At 25.7% G+C, this 12,288-nt stretch overlaps 2 protein-coding genes across 2 annotated transcripts; one reads left to right on the top strand and one right to left on the bottom strand.

The window, feature by feature from the left end:
• Positions 1–475: 475 nt before the first annotated feature.
• On the bottom strand, positions 476–5,879 carry LOC122858887 (poly [ADP-ribose] polymerase tankyrase-like). The gene is made up of 5 exons (XM_044162108.1): positions 5,425–5,879; positions 5,110–5,312; positions 2,372–5,011; positions 1,950–2,299; positions 476–1,396 (listed from the first exon to the last, which is right to left on the bottom strand). The coding sequence occupies exons 1-5, from the start codon at positions 5,615–5,617 to the stop codon at positions 1,153–1,155; spliced, it is 3,630 nt and encodes a 1,209-aa protein (XP_044018043.1). The 5' UTR covers positions 5,618–5,879; the 3' UTR covers positions 476–1,152.
• A 231-nt stretch (positions 5,880–6,110) lies between these two features.
• On the top strand, positions 6,111–12,078 carry LOC122858835 (adhesion G protein-coupled receptor A3). The gene is made up of 6 exons (XM_044162013.1): positions 6,111–6,424; positions 6,555–6,775; positions 6,871–7,014; positions 7,088–7,159; positions 7,282–7,353; positions 7,472–12,078. Exons 2-6 carry the CDS (start codon positions 6,585–6,587, stop codon positions 11,850–11,852), a joined length of 4,860 nt encoding a protein of 1,619 aa, XP_044017948.1. The 5' UTR covers positions 6,111–6,424; positions 6,555–6,584; the 3' UTR covers positions 11,853–12,078.
• Positions 12,079–12,288: the final 210 nt, after the last annotated feature.

Here is a 12,288-nt window from a genome sequence, read left to right as displayed (position 1 = left end):
AGGGCTTCAATCTGATCCGTTTTGTTTTAAATGACGAGTTATCTGACAGATGATATTTTTTTTATGGAACGATGAGTCTTTTGTTATTTAGTAATTCCATCAAGTTTCTTGACAACAAAGCATGCAAAATGCTAAAAATAAAAAAAATGTTATTATCTTTAGATTAGTTTTCAAAATTTAATAGTAATTATTGCAAAAAAAATAATAATTATGGCATAATAAATAATGACATTTAAAACAGCAGATCAAAGGTTTTTTTATTTTTTTTTTTTTTTGGTATTATCAAATCGTCAGCTCGGCGCCATCGGGTTATCGAGTTGTCAAACATTTCATTATATTACTGGAATATTTGATCCTTGATGATCAGTTGCTCTAACAAATGATAGTAAATTTTTTAATTTTCATATTTTCTACAAATTTTCCACTTCGAAATAATTTCGATTAGTTTTTTACTGAAACATTGAAAATTTTCCAGCTCATTTACAATCACAATCGTTAATAATAATATTGATTAAATATTTCCGCATTTTCATATTTGTTTTTCTATTATTAATTTTTATTATTTAGCAAAGTGACGTAACATTGTGGTATTAATTTATATATGAGATAAAAAAAAAACAATCATTCAAAAATAATAATAAATGAGTAAACTATAACATCAATAAATTGCAATAATTTTTTTTTTTTTCTTTTTCTTTTCGATATACAAGAAAGCTGTAATAAATGCATTGTTTAAATTGATGATGCCCCCACGTGGCTATTCAATTTTATTATTTTATTTTTTTTTTATTTTTGTTTCACTCAAATGTCTTTATAGAAATTATTTATAATAACTTCATTAATCAATTATAATACATATTTAATTTAATTTTTTTTTAATTTTTTTTTCCCCCGGAAAGTCATTAATATCCTTAAAATACCCATTAAAATCATCATTAAATTATCACTTATTTATAGATAAAAAAAAAACAAAAATAGTACAAACATGATAACGTTGATGCATGTAAATGAAAAATTAAGATTTTTTTTTTGTATTAAAACAAAAAAAAAAAAAAAACGAGAAATGATAATTAAGAGTGTACACTACCATATTTTTGGCCTCTGACAACAACATAATTGACGCAATGTTGCCGCAGGACCAGACTCTTGGGATCACCGTTCTTCACTACCCTCACTATTACCACCTGGTTCTTGTTGAGGTCTGACAATTTGATAAGTTATGAGATACTCTGGATATGCTTGTTCACCACGATAAACAACATATTCAGGAAATGCAAGACCACCTTGTGATGGTCTTCCCATAACACTATGATGTCCAGGTGGTGCATGTGCCATTTTCATTGCCGAAAATTGTAAAAATGATTTACCAAGTGTTACCCGACATAACAACAAATGTCTGTAAAAAATAACAAAAAAAATATATATATAAATATAAATACAAAAAAATGAAAAATATATGTTTTAATTTAGTCAAGTGTTATGTCGGTTGGGGTCAACTGATATTGCATAATTATAGATTGTTTTGTCCTCGAAGATAGTGCAATTACATTTTTGTTTACCCAGTTTATAATGAGATATGAGGCAATGTGACATTTTGATATTAGGTCAAAATAGGTTAAATTAAAATTACATCAAATCAAAGATTCTTAGTATGGATTATAAATAATAAATTGATCTATGAAAAGAAAAAAAATAATTATTATTATAAGAACTATTAAAATATTAAGTATTTTAAAAATTTGATTAAATAATTAACAATTATTTCAATTTAATATATCCTGATGAAATATAATATTAGATAAATTTGTAATATTATAATTTTATATATCTCAAGGTCATAAAAATGATACAACTTGATGTATTTATTTTTTATAATAATTATTGATAAGATAGTATATTATCTATTAAGGAAAAAAAAACAATAAACAAAAGAAAAAAAAAAAACCCACCTGTGACAAATATAACAGCTACGATCTTTGTGTGCAGGACAACCAGTTCCTCCACAAATTCCATAAACATATTGATTACTTTTACTGCTATGTTCAGCAAAATAAATACCAGCTCCAAACATACCACCAATATATGCATGTCTTTCGTCAAATCCTTTTTGCACAATAGCATTAATAAATGATGAACCATGAAATAACATTCTTTCATTTGCTTGTGGTGTACTAACTGTTGATGATGTTCTTGGTACAGTACTTGGTGATGGTGGACCAGCAGCTGAAACTTCTTCAGCAACTTCTTGACGACGATGTGCATAACGTTCCCATAATTTTCTATTCTGTACTTTTTGTATCTAAATTAAATAAATTAACAATTAATAAATAATAATAATAAATAATTAATTAATATAAAAGAAAATAATTACCCTAACGATATTGTATCGTTCAAATATTCCACCAGAATGTCCATTATCTCTGTGTTCTCTAATAGTACCTTGCATTTCTTCTTCAACAGCAAGATATTCTTTATCATCAGCAAGTAAATCAACAAGTAATGTACCAGGATTAACAGACGGTTGCCATATTGATCCAACAGCTGAACTTAATAATTTATCCATTCCTTTAATAAGTTTATGTCTATATCCATATGCAGTAACACCAACTTGTTTTAAATCTTCATGTCCCATTTCTGCAAGTATATCTAATGTTATTTGTTCACGTTCAAGTAATTCTAAAAGATGTTCAAGTCCAAGACTTTGTAAGAAACCAGATACAGTTGTTATATTGCATGTTCTATCATCAACACCATCTTTAATTTCACGATCAGATGAATTATCTAAATTTGGCATTGGACTAAGACATGTTGTTGGTCTAGCAACTGGTACACAAAGTGTCATTGATGCACCAGATGGCATTATAACAGTTTCTTGTGTTAATGCAGGTGGTGGTGTTACTGGAACAGATACAATACTTGGTGGTCTACTTGTATTAGATGAATTATTTGTAATATTAATTGATCCACATGGTGTTGGTGTTACTGATGATACTGATGGTACAATTTGTTGTGATGCCATTGCATCTTGTAATAAACATCTAACATCATCAGCACTTGCTAAATCAACTGGACTTTGTCCTTCTTGATTTTTTAAAAATGGATCAGCACCATGTGCCAATAATAATGCACAAAGTTGTGTTCTACCTTTTTGTGCAGCTTCATGTAATGGTGTAAAACCCCATTTATCTGTTGCATTAACAACTGTATTATATTTAATTAATAATGCAGCAATATCTAAATGTCCATATGATGATGCATTATGTAATGGTATTAAACCACCTTTATCTTGTGCATTAACATCAGCTCCACGTTCTAATAAAAATTCAGCAACTTCTAAATTATTATAACCAGCAGCAAGATGAAGTGGTGTACTATTTCTACCTTGTGCATCACGACAATTAATATTATCTTGTGTAACAAGTCTTTGTACTCTTGCTAAATTACCTTTTTTAGCAGCATCTAATAATGCTGAATTACCTCTTAATAAATCAGCAACATCTTGATCACCTTCTCTAACTAAATCTAATGGTGTTGCACCATCACGATTTTTTTTTGTTGCATCAGCTCCATGACGTAATAATAATCTAACAATTTCACATTTACCTTTTGCTGCTGCTTCATGTAATGGTGTAAATTTCCATAAATCAGCAACATTAACTGATGCACCATGTTTAACTAATAATTCAGTAACTTCATAATGACCATATGAACATGCATTATGTAATGGTACAAGACCACCTTTATCTTTAGCATGTACATCAGCTCCATGTAATAATAAATATTCAACAACTGGTACACGATTATAACCAGCAGCAAAATGTAATGGTGTTGAATGACGTCCATCAAGATCACGACAATTAACAGCATGTGGATTTGCTTGTAATATTCTTTCAACAGCTGTTAAATCACCAGATTTACTTGCTTCTAATAATTGAATTTCTGAATCTTCACTAACACTTGGTGGATCTTGTAATATTTTTAATATATTTTCAGTTGCAAGTTGTGCTGCTGTATAACCTTGTAATGATACAATTGTTGGATCAATATTATATGATAATAATATTCTAACACCTTGTACATTATCATCTCTAGCACATCTATGTAATGCTGTTTGTCCAAGTCCATCAAGTCCATTAACACGTGCATTATTTCTTAATAATAAATCCATTGCATCATAGTACGAATGATCAGCTGCCACATGTAATGGTGTTAAAAAATCTTTATTTTTTTCATTTAATAATGCATTTTTTCTAATTAAAGTTTCAATTATTTGTTTACGTTTTGTATAAATTGATGATACAGCACAATGTAATGCTGTATCACCAGTATATGGATGTTTAAAATTAATAATTTCTGGTGTTATATATTTTTTTAATTTTGTTAAATCAGCCTGCCTGCAGGCATCAAGTAGGCAGTGTCCTTTATATTCATATGATAAACGTTCTTGTAATTCCAATGTTGGTGCAACATCAATTGCACTTTTACTATGACAATTAAGTTGTGTTGGATCAGCACCTTCTGATAATAATAATGAACATACTTCAGCTCTTGATTTACTAGCACCTTCATGAAGTGGTGTAAATGCCCATAAATCACTTGCATTAACAGCTGCTCCATGTTTTAATAATGCTTCAGTTACTTCAAAATGTCCATATGAACATGCATTATGTAATGGTACAAGACCACCTTTATCTTTAGCATGTACATCAGCACCATTTTGTAATAATAATTGTACAACTCTTGCACGATTATAACCAGCAGCTAAATGTAATGGTGTTGATCTACGTCCATCACTTGCATGACAATTTACATTTAATGGATTTAATAATTGTAATAATTTTTCTTCATTACCAGATCTAGCTGCTTCTAATAATTCATCTTTACGATATTCACCAGTTAACACAGGCTTTGTTGCTGGATCAGCTAATTCAAGTGCTGTTTTACCTTCTGTATTACGAATATTCGGATCAGCTCCATGTTGTAATAGTGCTATACAAACATCTATTTTTCCCTTTAATAATCAAATAATTTTTTTTTTTTTTAAATTTATTTCAAACGAAACTAATCAAACACATTTGTTTATATTTTATATTATAATTTATTATTTACTTTAATAGCAGCTTCATGAAGAGGTGTGTAATTCCAATTGTCTCTTGTATTTGGATTTGCACCAGCTTCTAATAGCAGTCTTACAACATCAGAATGTCCAAAAGAACAGGCATTATGAAGTGGATGTAAACCTCCATCATCTCTTGCTTGAATTGAAGCTCCAGTTGACAACAAAAATTCTACAACATCTCTTCTTCCATATCCTGTTTAATAAACAAACAATCAACAAAAATATTTAAACTTTTAAATTAAATATTATATTAAAATTAATAATAATAATAATGAAAACAAAAAAAAAAAACATTCATGACTCACCAGCTGCAAAATGCAGTGGGGTTGACTTTCTGCCAGCAGTATCACGAGCATTAACAGTCTTTTGATTGACTAATTTTTTAACTCTAGTTAAATCACCATTTTTACATGCTTCAAATAGCTCCCTGAGTGGATCTTGTGAATTTGATCCTGACAGGGACTCAGCATTTGTCAATACAGAACGTCGTCCTGCCATTTCACACCGCCATTTTTTACAAGTACATAATGCCACACACAAATTAAATATTTACTTATATTTATTATTTAAAATATTATTAATACTTAATTATTCATTTTGTTAACTTATAAATTCAAATAAACTCCACCACCGTGGACCAACTTGTCCAACAAACATTGATTGTTGCTCATTCACCCATAAAATTTCAGAGCTAAAAATTTTTTTATTATTTTATTTTTTTTTATTTTTTTGTTCTCTCTTTTTCTCTCTGTCACTATCCTTATTATTATTTTCTTTTTTTTTGTTTATATTATTGTTGTTAGCTGTAGACATCAACCTTATCAACTAAATATCATTTTTCTTGTCGATAAGACAGTTATTTAAAAATGGCGTCTGGAAAAAATAAAAAAAGAGAAATAGTAATATAAACAATAAGAGACAGAAATAATTGATAAAACGGAGCAGGCGCTGTCTAGAGGCTGGTGTACATAGCTAATTTATATATATATATGTATTTATAACAAAATTAAAACAACAATCAAATTTATCAAGAATTCTAACACTTATATTTAAACATTTGTATAAGTTTATAACTTTTTATTTTTTCATTAATTTTTTAAATTATTTTTACTAACGTTGATTGGAAATTTTATAAATGACAGCTTGAATGTTTAAAAAATATATAAAATATTCAACTAGTGACCTAAATGAATTATTAAATTGTCAGTAAATCAGTGTTGTTAAATGTGACTGTCAATAATAATAAAAAATTTAAATAAAATTGATTAATTAACAATGCGAAAATTCAGAATAATTATTCAGGCCGTAAGTTTAACAATAATTTTACTATTTTATTACTCCAAAAAGTAAAAAAAAAAAAAAAAAATTTGTTAAATTGTGACAGTATTGCTATTGTTTATAATATTGATAATTAAATATTTGTTTTTATTTTTAGGTATAGGAGAGCTAAGAGAATTATAAAACTATGAAAAAATTATTGATACTATTGATCCTGATTCAAGTTCTGGGCCCTAGTTTTGTTAATGCATGTCCTGCACCATGTAGTTGTAAAAATACAGGGCAACAAAGCGACAAAATTAGGGTTAAATGTAACAAGGATATTCAGGATATTAAACAAATTGGTTTTAATATAATTGCCCCAGATATTTATGGATTGTAAGTTGTTGTTTTTTAACAATTATAAATTATTGTTAGTAAAATAATAAGTCTTGTAATATTTATATAATGTTATTATTTAAATTTTTTTAAAGGGATCTAAGTAAAAATGTTATTGATGTTGTTGAACCATACGTATTTCAAAATTTAACAAATTTGAGACGTTTAAATCTTGCTTATAATAAAATAAGCAAATTGGAAAAAGACTGTTTCTTTGGACTTCAAAATCTTGAAAGATTGTAAGTTATTTTAATTAATAAAAATTATTTAAAATTTATTTAAATATTTATATGGTATTTTTTTTTCTTCTAGAAACATAAGTAATAATCAAATATCATCAATTGATTCCATGGTATTTTCACAGCTTCTAAATCTAAAAAAACTGTAAGTTAAAAATTGAAAAAAATTATAATTTGCTTTTATTATGCTTAATTATTGTACTTATTTTTATGATTTGTTTGACTTATTTTTTGTGTTTTTTTTTTGTTCTTTCTTTTTTGGCTTAGCTCTTTGTCGTTTAACAAAATAAGCACTGTGGAGACCGATTTGTTTCATAATTTATTGGCAATAGATCAGTTGTAAGTATTATTTTATTATTTTCATTAAATTATAATTGCAATTATTTAACAATTTTTTTAAAAAAACAAAGCAAAACAAAAATGTATATTAATTAAAATTTGTTTATTAATTATACAGAGAACTCAATGGAAATGCATTAAAAACATTGTCAGAAAGAAGTTTTCATGTTTTACGTGAATTAAGACTAGTTGATTTATCTGACAATCCTTGGGAATGTGATTGTCGTCTTTATTGGTTGAGTAATTGGAATTCATCACTTTACAAATTAAATCCATTTCCAAAATGTCATTCACCACAAAATTTTCAAGGTCACTATATTACAGAACTTGGTTTATCAGCAGATTATTCATGTCAATTTACAAAACCAGTTGTTGAAATTAAACCTGATCAAAATCAAGTTGTTTTTGAGGGTGATACAATAACACTTAAATGTTCAGTACCAAGTATACCAAATGATCCAAGTGCAAATTTAAATTGGCTATGGGATCCAACAATGAATATTGATAATAATATAAATAATGAAAAAAATTTAATAAATCCACTTGAAAAATTTTCAAATATTAAAATTGAAAATAGACGTTTATCAGATAATGCAATAATTGATATATCATTAAAAATTGATCCAGTTAAAGAAGAACACAATGGAAAATGGAATTGTCATTTACTTTCAAATTTTGGTAATATATCAACTGCAATAAGTATCATTGTTATATCAGATAAAACACGTTATTGTCCATTAACAATAACAACAAATAATAAAGGTGTTTATGCATGGCCAAAAACAGTTATTGGTTGGAAAGTTGAATTACCATGTGAAGGTTTTGCTTTAGTACCATTACGTGCATCATATGAATGTGATGAAAATGGTAATTGGAAAAATTTAAATACTGAATTATGTCCATTTACATCATCAATAACAAAATCATTTGAACAATTTTCAAAAGTTGATTTAACATTAACAAAAAGTACATTTTTAGAAACAGCTAAAAGATTTAAAAATCATACATCTGATGTTAATAAAATAACAGATCCAATTGAAATACATTTTATTGTTAAAACAATTGAAAATTATTTAAAATATTTAACATATGAAAAAGAACTTGATATATTATTAATAAATATTATAAGTATTATTATGAAAGTACCAAGATTAATTCTTAAAACAGCTGAAAAAAATTATAAAGCATGTACAAGATTAATTAAATCAATTGAAAATATAAATGAACATAAAAATTCAAATATTTTAAATAATAAAAATATTGCACTTGAAACAATACGTATTAAACAAGAATATACATATTCAAGTTTATCATGTACATGGTACAGTTATAATCAATTAATTGAAAAAAATGATAGTCGTATATTAAATTGTTTAGAAAATAATAAAACAATTAATAATTTTTATATTGATAATAAAATAATTGAAGCAACAATACAATTAAAATTTAATTTTACTAAAATTGAAACATTCAATTTAACAACAACACCACAATTAATGATATCAATGTTTTCTGATAATAATTTATTTCCATTTTATACTGATAATAAAACTTATGAAAAATATGATATAACATCAGGAATTATTGGCTCAAATATCATTGGTTTAAATAATAATATAACAAAAAATTTAACTGAACCAATAATTGTTATATTAAAAATGTTAAATCCATATGATTCAAATAAACGTCCAATATTAGCAATTTGGAATATAAACAATAATGGTAGTGGTGAATGGTCAACAAAAGGATGTGAATTAAAAGAAGCACTTGCTACTTTAGTATTATATCATTGTGATAAATTAGGATATTATGGTTTACTTGAAGATTTATCATATCTTGATGAAAAACCAATGATAATTGGTGCAAAATTTAAATATTCAAATCCAGCAATTTATATTGGTACATTAATTATAATAATATGTTTAACATGTACATCTGTAACTTATATTATTTGTAATACATCAATTGCCATGCCAAAAAGATCAAAACACAGTATTATTAATACTTGGATTGCAATAATATTATTATGTTTTTTTTATACAACTGGTATACAACAAACAGAAGATATTGAAATATGTCAAAATGTTGGATTAGCATTACATTATTTATCATTATGTTGTTTATTATGGATGACAGTATCAGCACATATAATGTATCATAGATTATCAAAATCAAATATTAAAACAATACCAGATGATGAAATACCAGAACAAACAATGCCAAAACCAATACTTGGATTATATTTATGTGGTTGGGGTATATCAATGATTATTTGTGGTATATCAAGTGCAATTAATCATCATGAATATTATGGTTATAATTATTGTTTTTTATCAACTGGACCAGCAATTGTACAACTTTTTATACCATCAATAATATTAATTATTTATATGATGATATTATATCTTTTAATAAGATGTACTATTAGAAATATTAATAATAATAATGGACAATTATCAGAAGGTACACAAGCAACTGAAAATGTTGATTTAGAATTATTAGAACCAAATGAAAATCGTGTTGATGATAATAGTGTTAATAGTACACCAACAGTATCATCTGAAATTGAAGATATTGAACATTCACAAATAACACAATTAAAAGGACATATTATAATATTAATATTATTTATAATAATATGGTTATCTGGTTGTATAACAACAATACAACCATTTACCAATTATTTACCAAATGAAGAATTAATATTTGCATCAATTTATGCATTATCATCATGTGGTTTAGGTTTATTTGTATTATTATTTTATGGTATTGCAAGAAGTGATGTACGTTCACAATGGACAATAATGAGATGTTGGTTAAAAAGAAAAAAAAATAATTGTTGTAGAACAAGAAATGTTTGTGATGCACATCAAACAATACCAGCACAACCATTAGTACAAAATTTAACATTACCAATATTAAATACACAAGCAACACAAGTTACATCTGATACAAATTCAATAGCATCATCAAGATGTTATATTGATACATCAATGAGAGTATCAAATATACAATTAAAAACATCTGATATTGGATCAGATACAACATTAAGTATAAATAAAAATCAAAATATTAATCTTGTTGTACTTCATAGACAACAATATCGTTCAAATAATTCAGTAACAACATATACAGAATCAGCAGTAGCTGGTGGACATTCAACATGTGCTGAAATGTTTTATAATCCACATCAAAGTGGTGTTGCAAGAAAATTTTTTAAAAAACAAAGAAGACATATTAAACATAATAATTTAGGACCAAGAAAACAAGGTGATGGAGGAGCAACAAGTGATAATGATTCATGTATATCAATACCAAGACCAGCACAAAGAAATCATGATAATCAACATTTAAATAATTCAAAAGTTAATAATACAAATATACATGTTGAAATTAATCCAGTTAGTGATGTTAAAAATATTAATATATTATCTGATTCATGTGGTAGTATATCATCAATTGGTGATAATAATATTCCAGTACGTTATGTTATTGGACAAGAAAAAATTCATATTAATGGAAAAAAATTAAATAATAATAATAATTTATCAAATAAAAATAATATACAACAAAATATTCCATTAAGTCCAATTGAATCAGATGGTGATACAAAAACTGAAGAAGAAAAATTATTAAAAAATGCATCACAACAATGTAGTTTAGAATATAGTTCAGAAATTGATTCTGTAACACAAATAACAAGTGAAAAAAGTGATAATAATCTTCCTGAAATTGATGAAACACCAGAAACATCAGATAAAAAAATAGACATTGATTTTAAATGTACAAGTTTAAATCAAATTAATCATAATAATAATAATAATAATAATAAAAATTCAAAAATATTATTAAAACGTTGTGAACAATCAAATAGTTTATCTTGTTTAACAAATATTAATCATTATAATATTGAAAATATACAAAAAAATTATAGAAATTCATACAATGATTTATTAAGTATTGATACAAGTTCAAAAAATTGTGAAGCTGATTCAAGAGCATCAATTGATGATTTAATAAGTGAAGAAAATTCAGATATTAATTCACGTCATTATATTGAATCACAACAATCAGAAACAGATGAAAATAGTTTTACAAGTGAAACATTATTTAATCGTGATGCACCATTATTTACAACTTCACTTAATAATATTAAACGTATAAGTTCAAATAGTGAAAATATAAATTTTGATATACTTCATGAACTTAAATTGCCAAATTTAAATCAACAAGTCAATAATATTATTAATCATGATAATAATAATCATGATTATCTTGTTAAAGAATTTAATTCATTGACTGATTTAACAGCTATTAATGTTTCATTGGGTGAAATACGACATCTTGATATAAATGCTAGTATTGGTGTTGATTATGAAGATACAAATTATACTGATACACAAATTTACAATGAAGATTTTGTTGTTGATGATGATGATGATGATAATAATGTTATTTTACTTGATGAAAATAGTGACAAAAAAGAAACGAGTGTTTAATTTATATCAAGTATAAATTTACTAACAAAATAATGTGCCAAGTGATTTGATCTATTGATCTTTCTTCCTATCAATTTTATTATTTTTGTTTTTTTTTTTCTTTTCTTCCATTGCAATATCAATATATTATATAAAATTATAATATGTAATTTTTTTATTTTTTTTTAATGTGTACATAAATTAATTATGTAATAATCGATGTCATATGCACTTGACTTTTCTTTGTACAATATCATTTGTCTGACTGAATGATAAATATTTAATCATCATGATTTTTCAGACTGAATTTTATTTTTAGTAATACGAATTTTTTAAAAATTAATTTAATTATTGATAGACAAGAAAATGAATGTGCACAAAAAAAAAATTTCATGTAAATACTTTGTATTTTTAATAAATAATAAGCTTATGTTGATTGTAATTTTGTTGTGTAAAA

This window comes from Aphidius gifuensis, linkage group LG1 (assembly GCF_014905175.1).
Source record: "Aphidius gifuensis isolate YNYX2018 linkage group LG1, ASM1490517v1, whole genome shotgun sequence".
NCBI classification, from domain to species: domain Eukaryota; kingdom Metazoa; phylum Arthropoda; class Insecta; order Hymenoptera; family Braconidae; genus Aphidius; species Aphidius gifuensis.
This window is presented reverse-complemented; position numbering and strand designations above follow the sequence as displayed.

What these genes read in the sequence shown, in the direction of transcription:
- LOC122858887 (XM_044162108.1), bottom strand. Translation starts at nt 5,617, where the DNA reads ATGGCAGGACGACGTTCTGTATTGACAAATGCTGAGTCCCTGTCAGGA. An exon ending in CCCACTGCATTTTGCAGCTG is followed by an intron (nt 5,313 to 5,424) that starts GTGAGTCATGAA and finishes TTTATTAAACAG; the next exon opens with GATATGGAAGAAGAGATGTT. An exon ending in AACGATACAATATCGTTAGG is followed by an intron (nt 2,300 to 2,371) that starts GTAATTATTTTC and finishes TATTTAATTTAG; the next exon opens with ATACAAAAAGTACAGAATAG.
- LOC122858835 (XM_044162013.1), top strand. Translation starts at nt 6,585, where the DNA reads ATGAAAAAATTATTGATACTATTGATCCTGATTCAAGTTCTGGGCCCT. An exon ending in GCCCCAGATATTTATGGATT is followed by an intron (nt 6,776 to 6,870) that starts GTAAGTTGTTGT and finishes ATTTTTTTAAAG; the next exon opens with GGATCTAAGTAAAAATGTTA. An exon ending in CTTCTAAATCTAAAAAAACT is followed by an intron (nt 7,160 to 7,281) that starts GTAAGTTAAAAA and finishes TTTTTGGCTTAG; the next exon opens with CTCTTTGTCGTTTAACAAAA.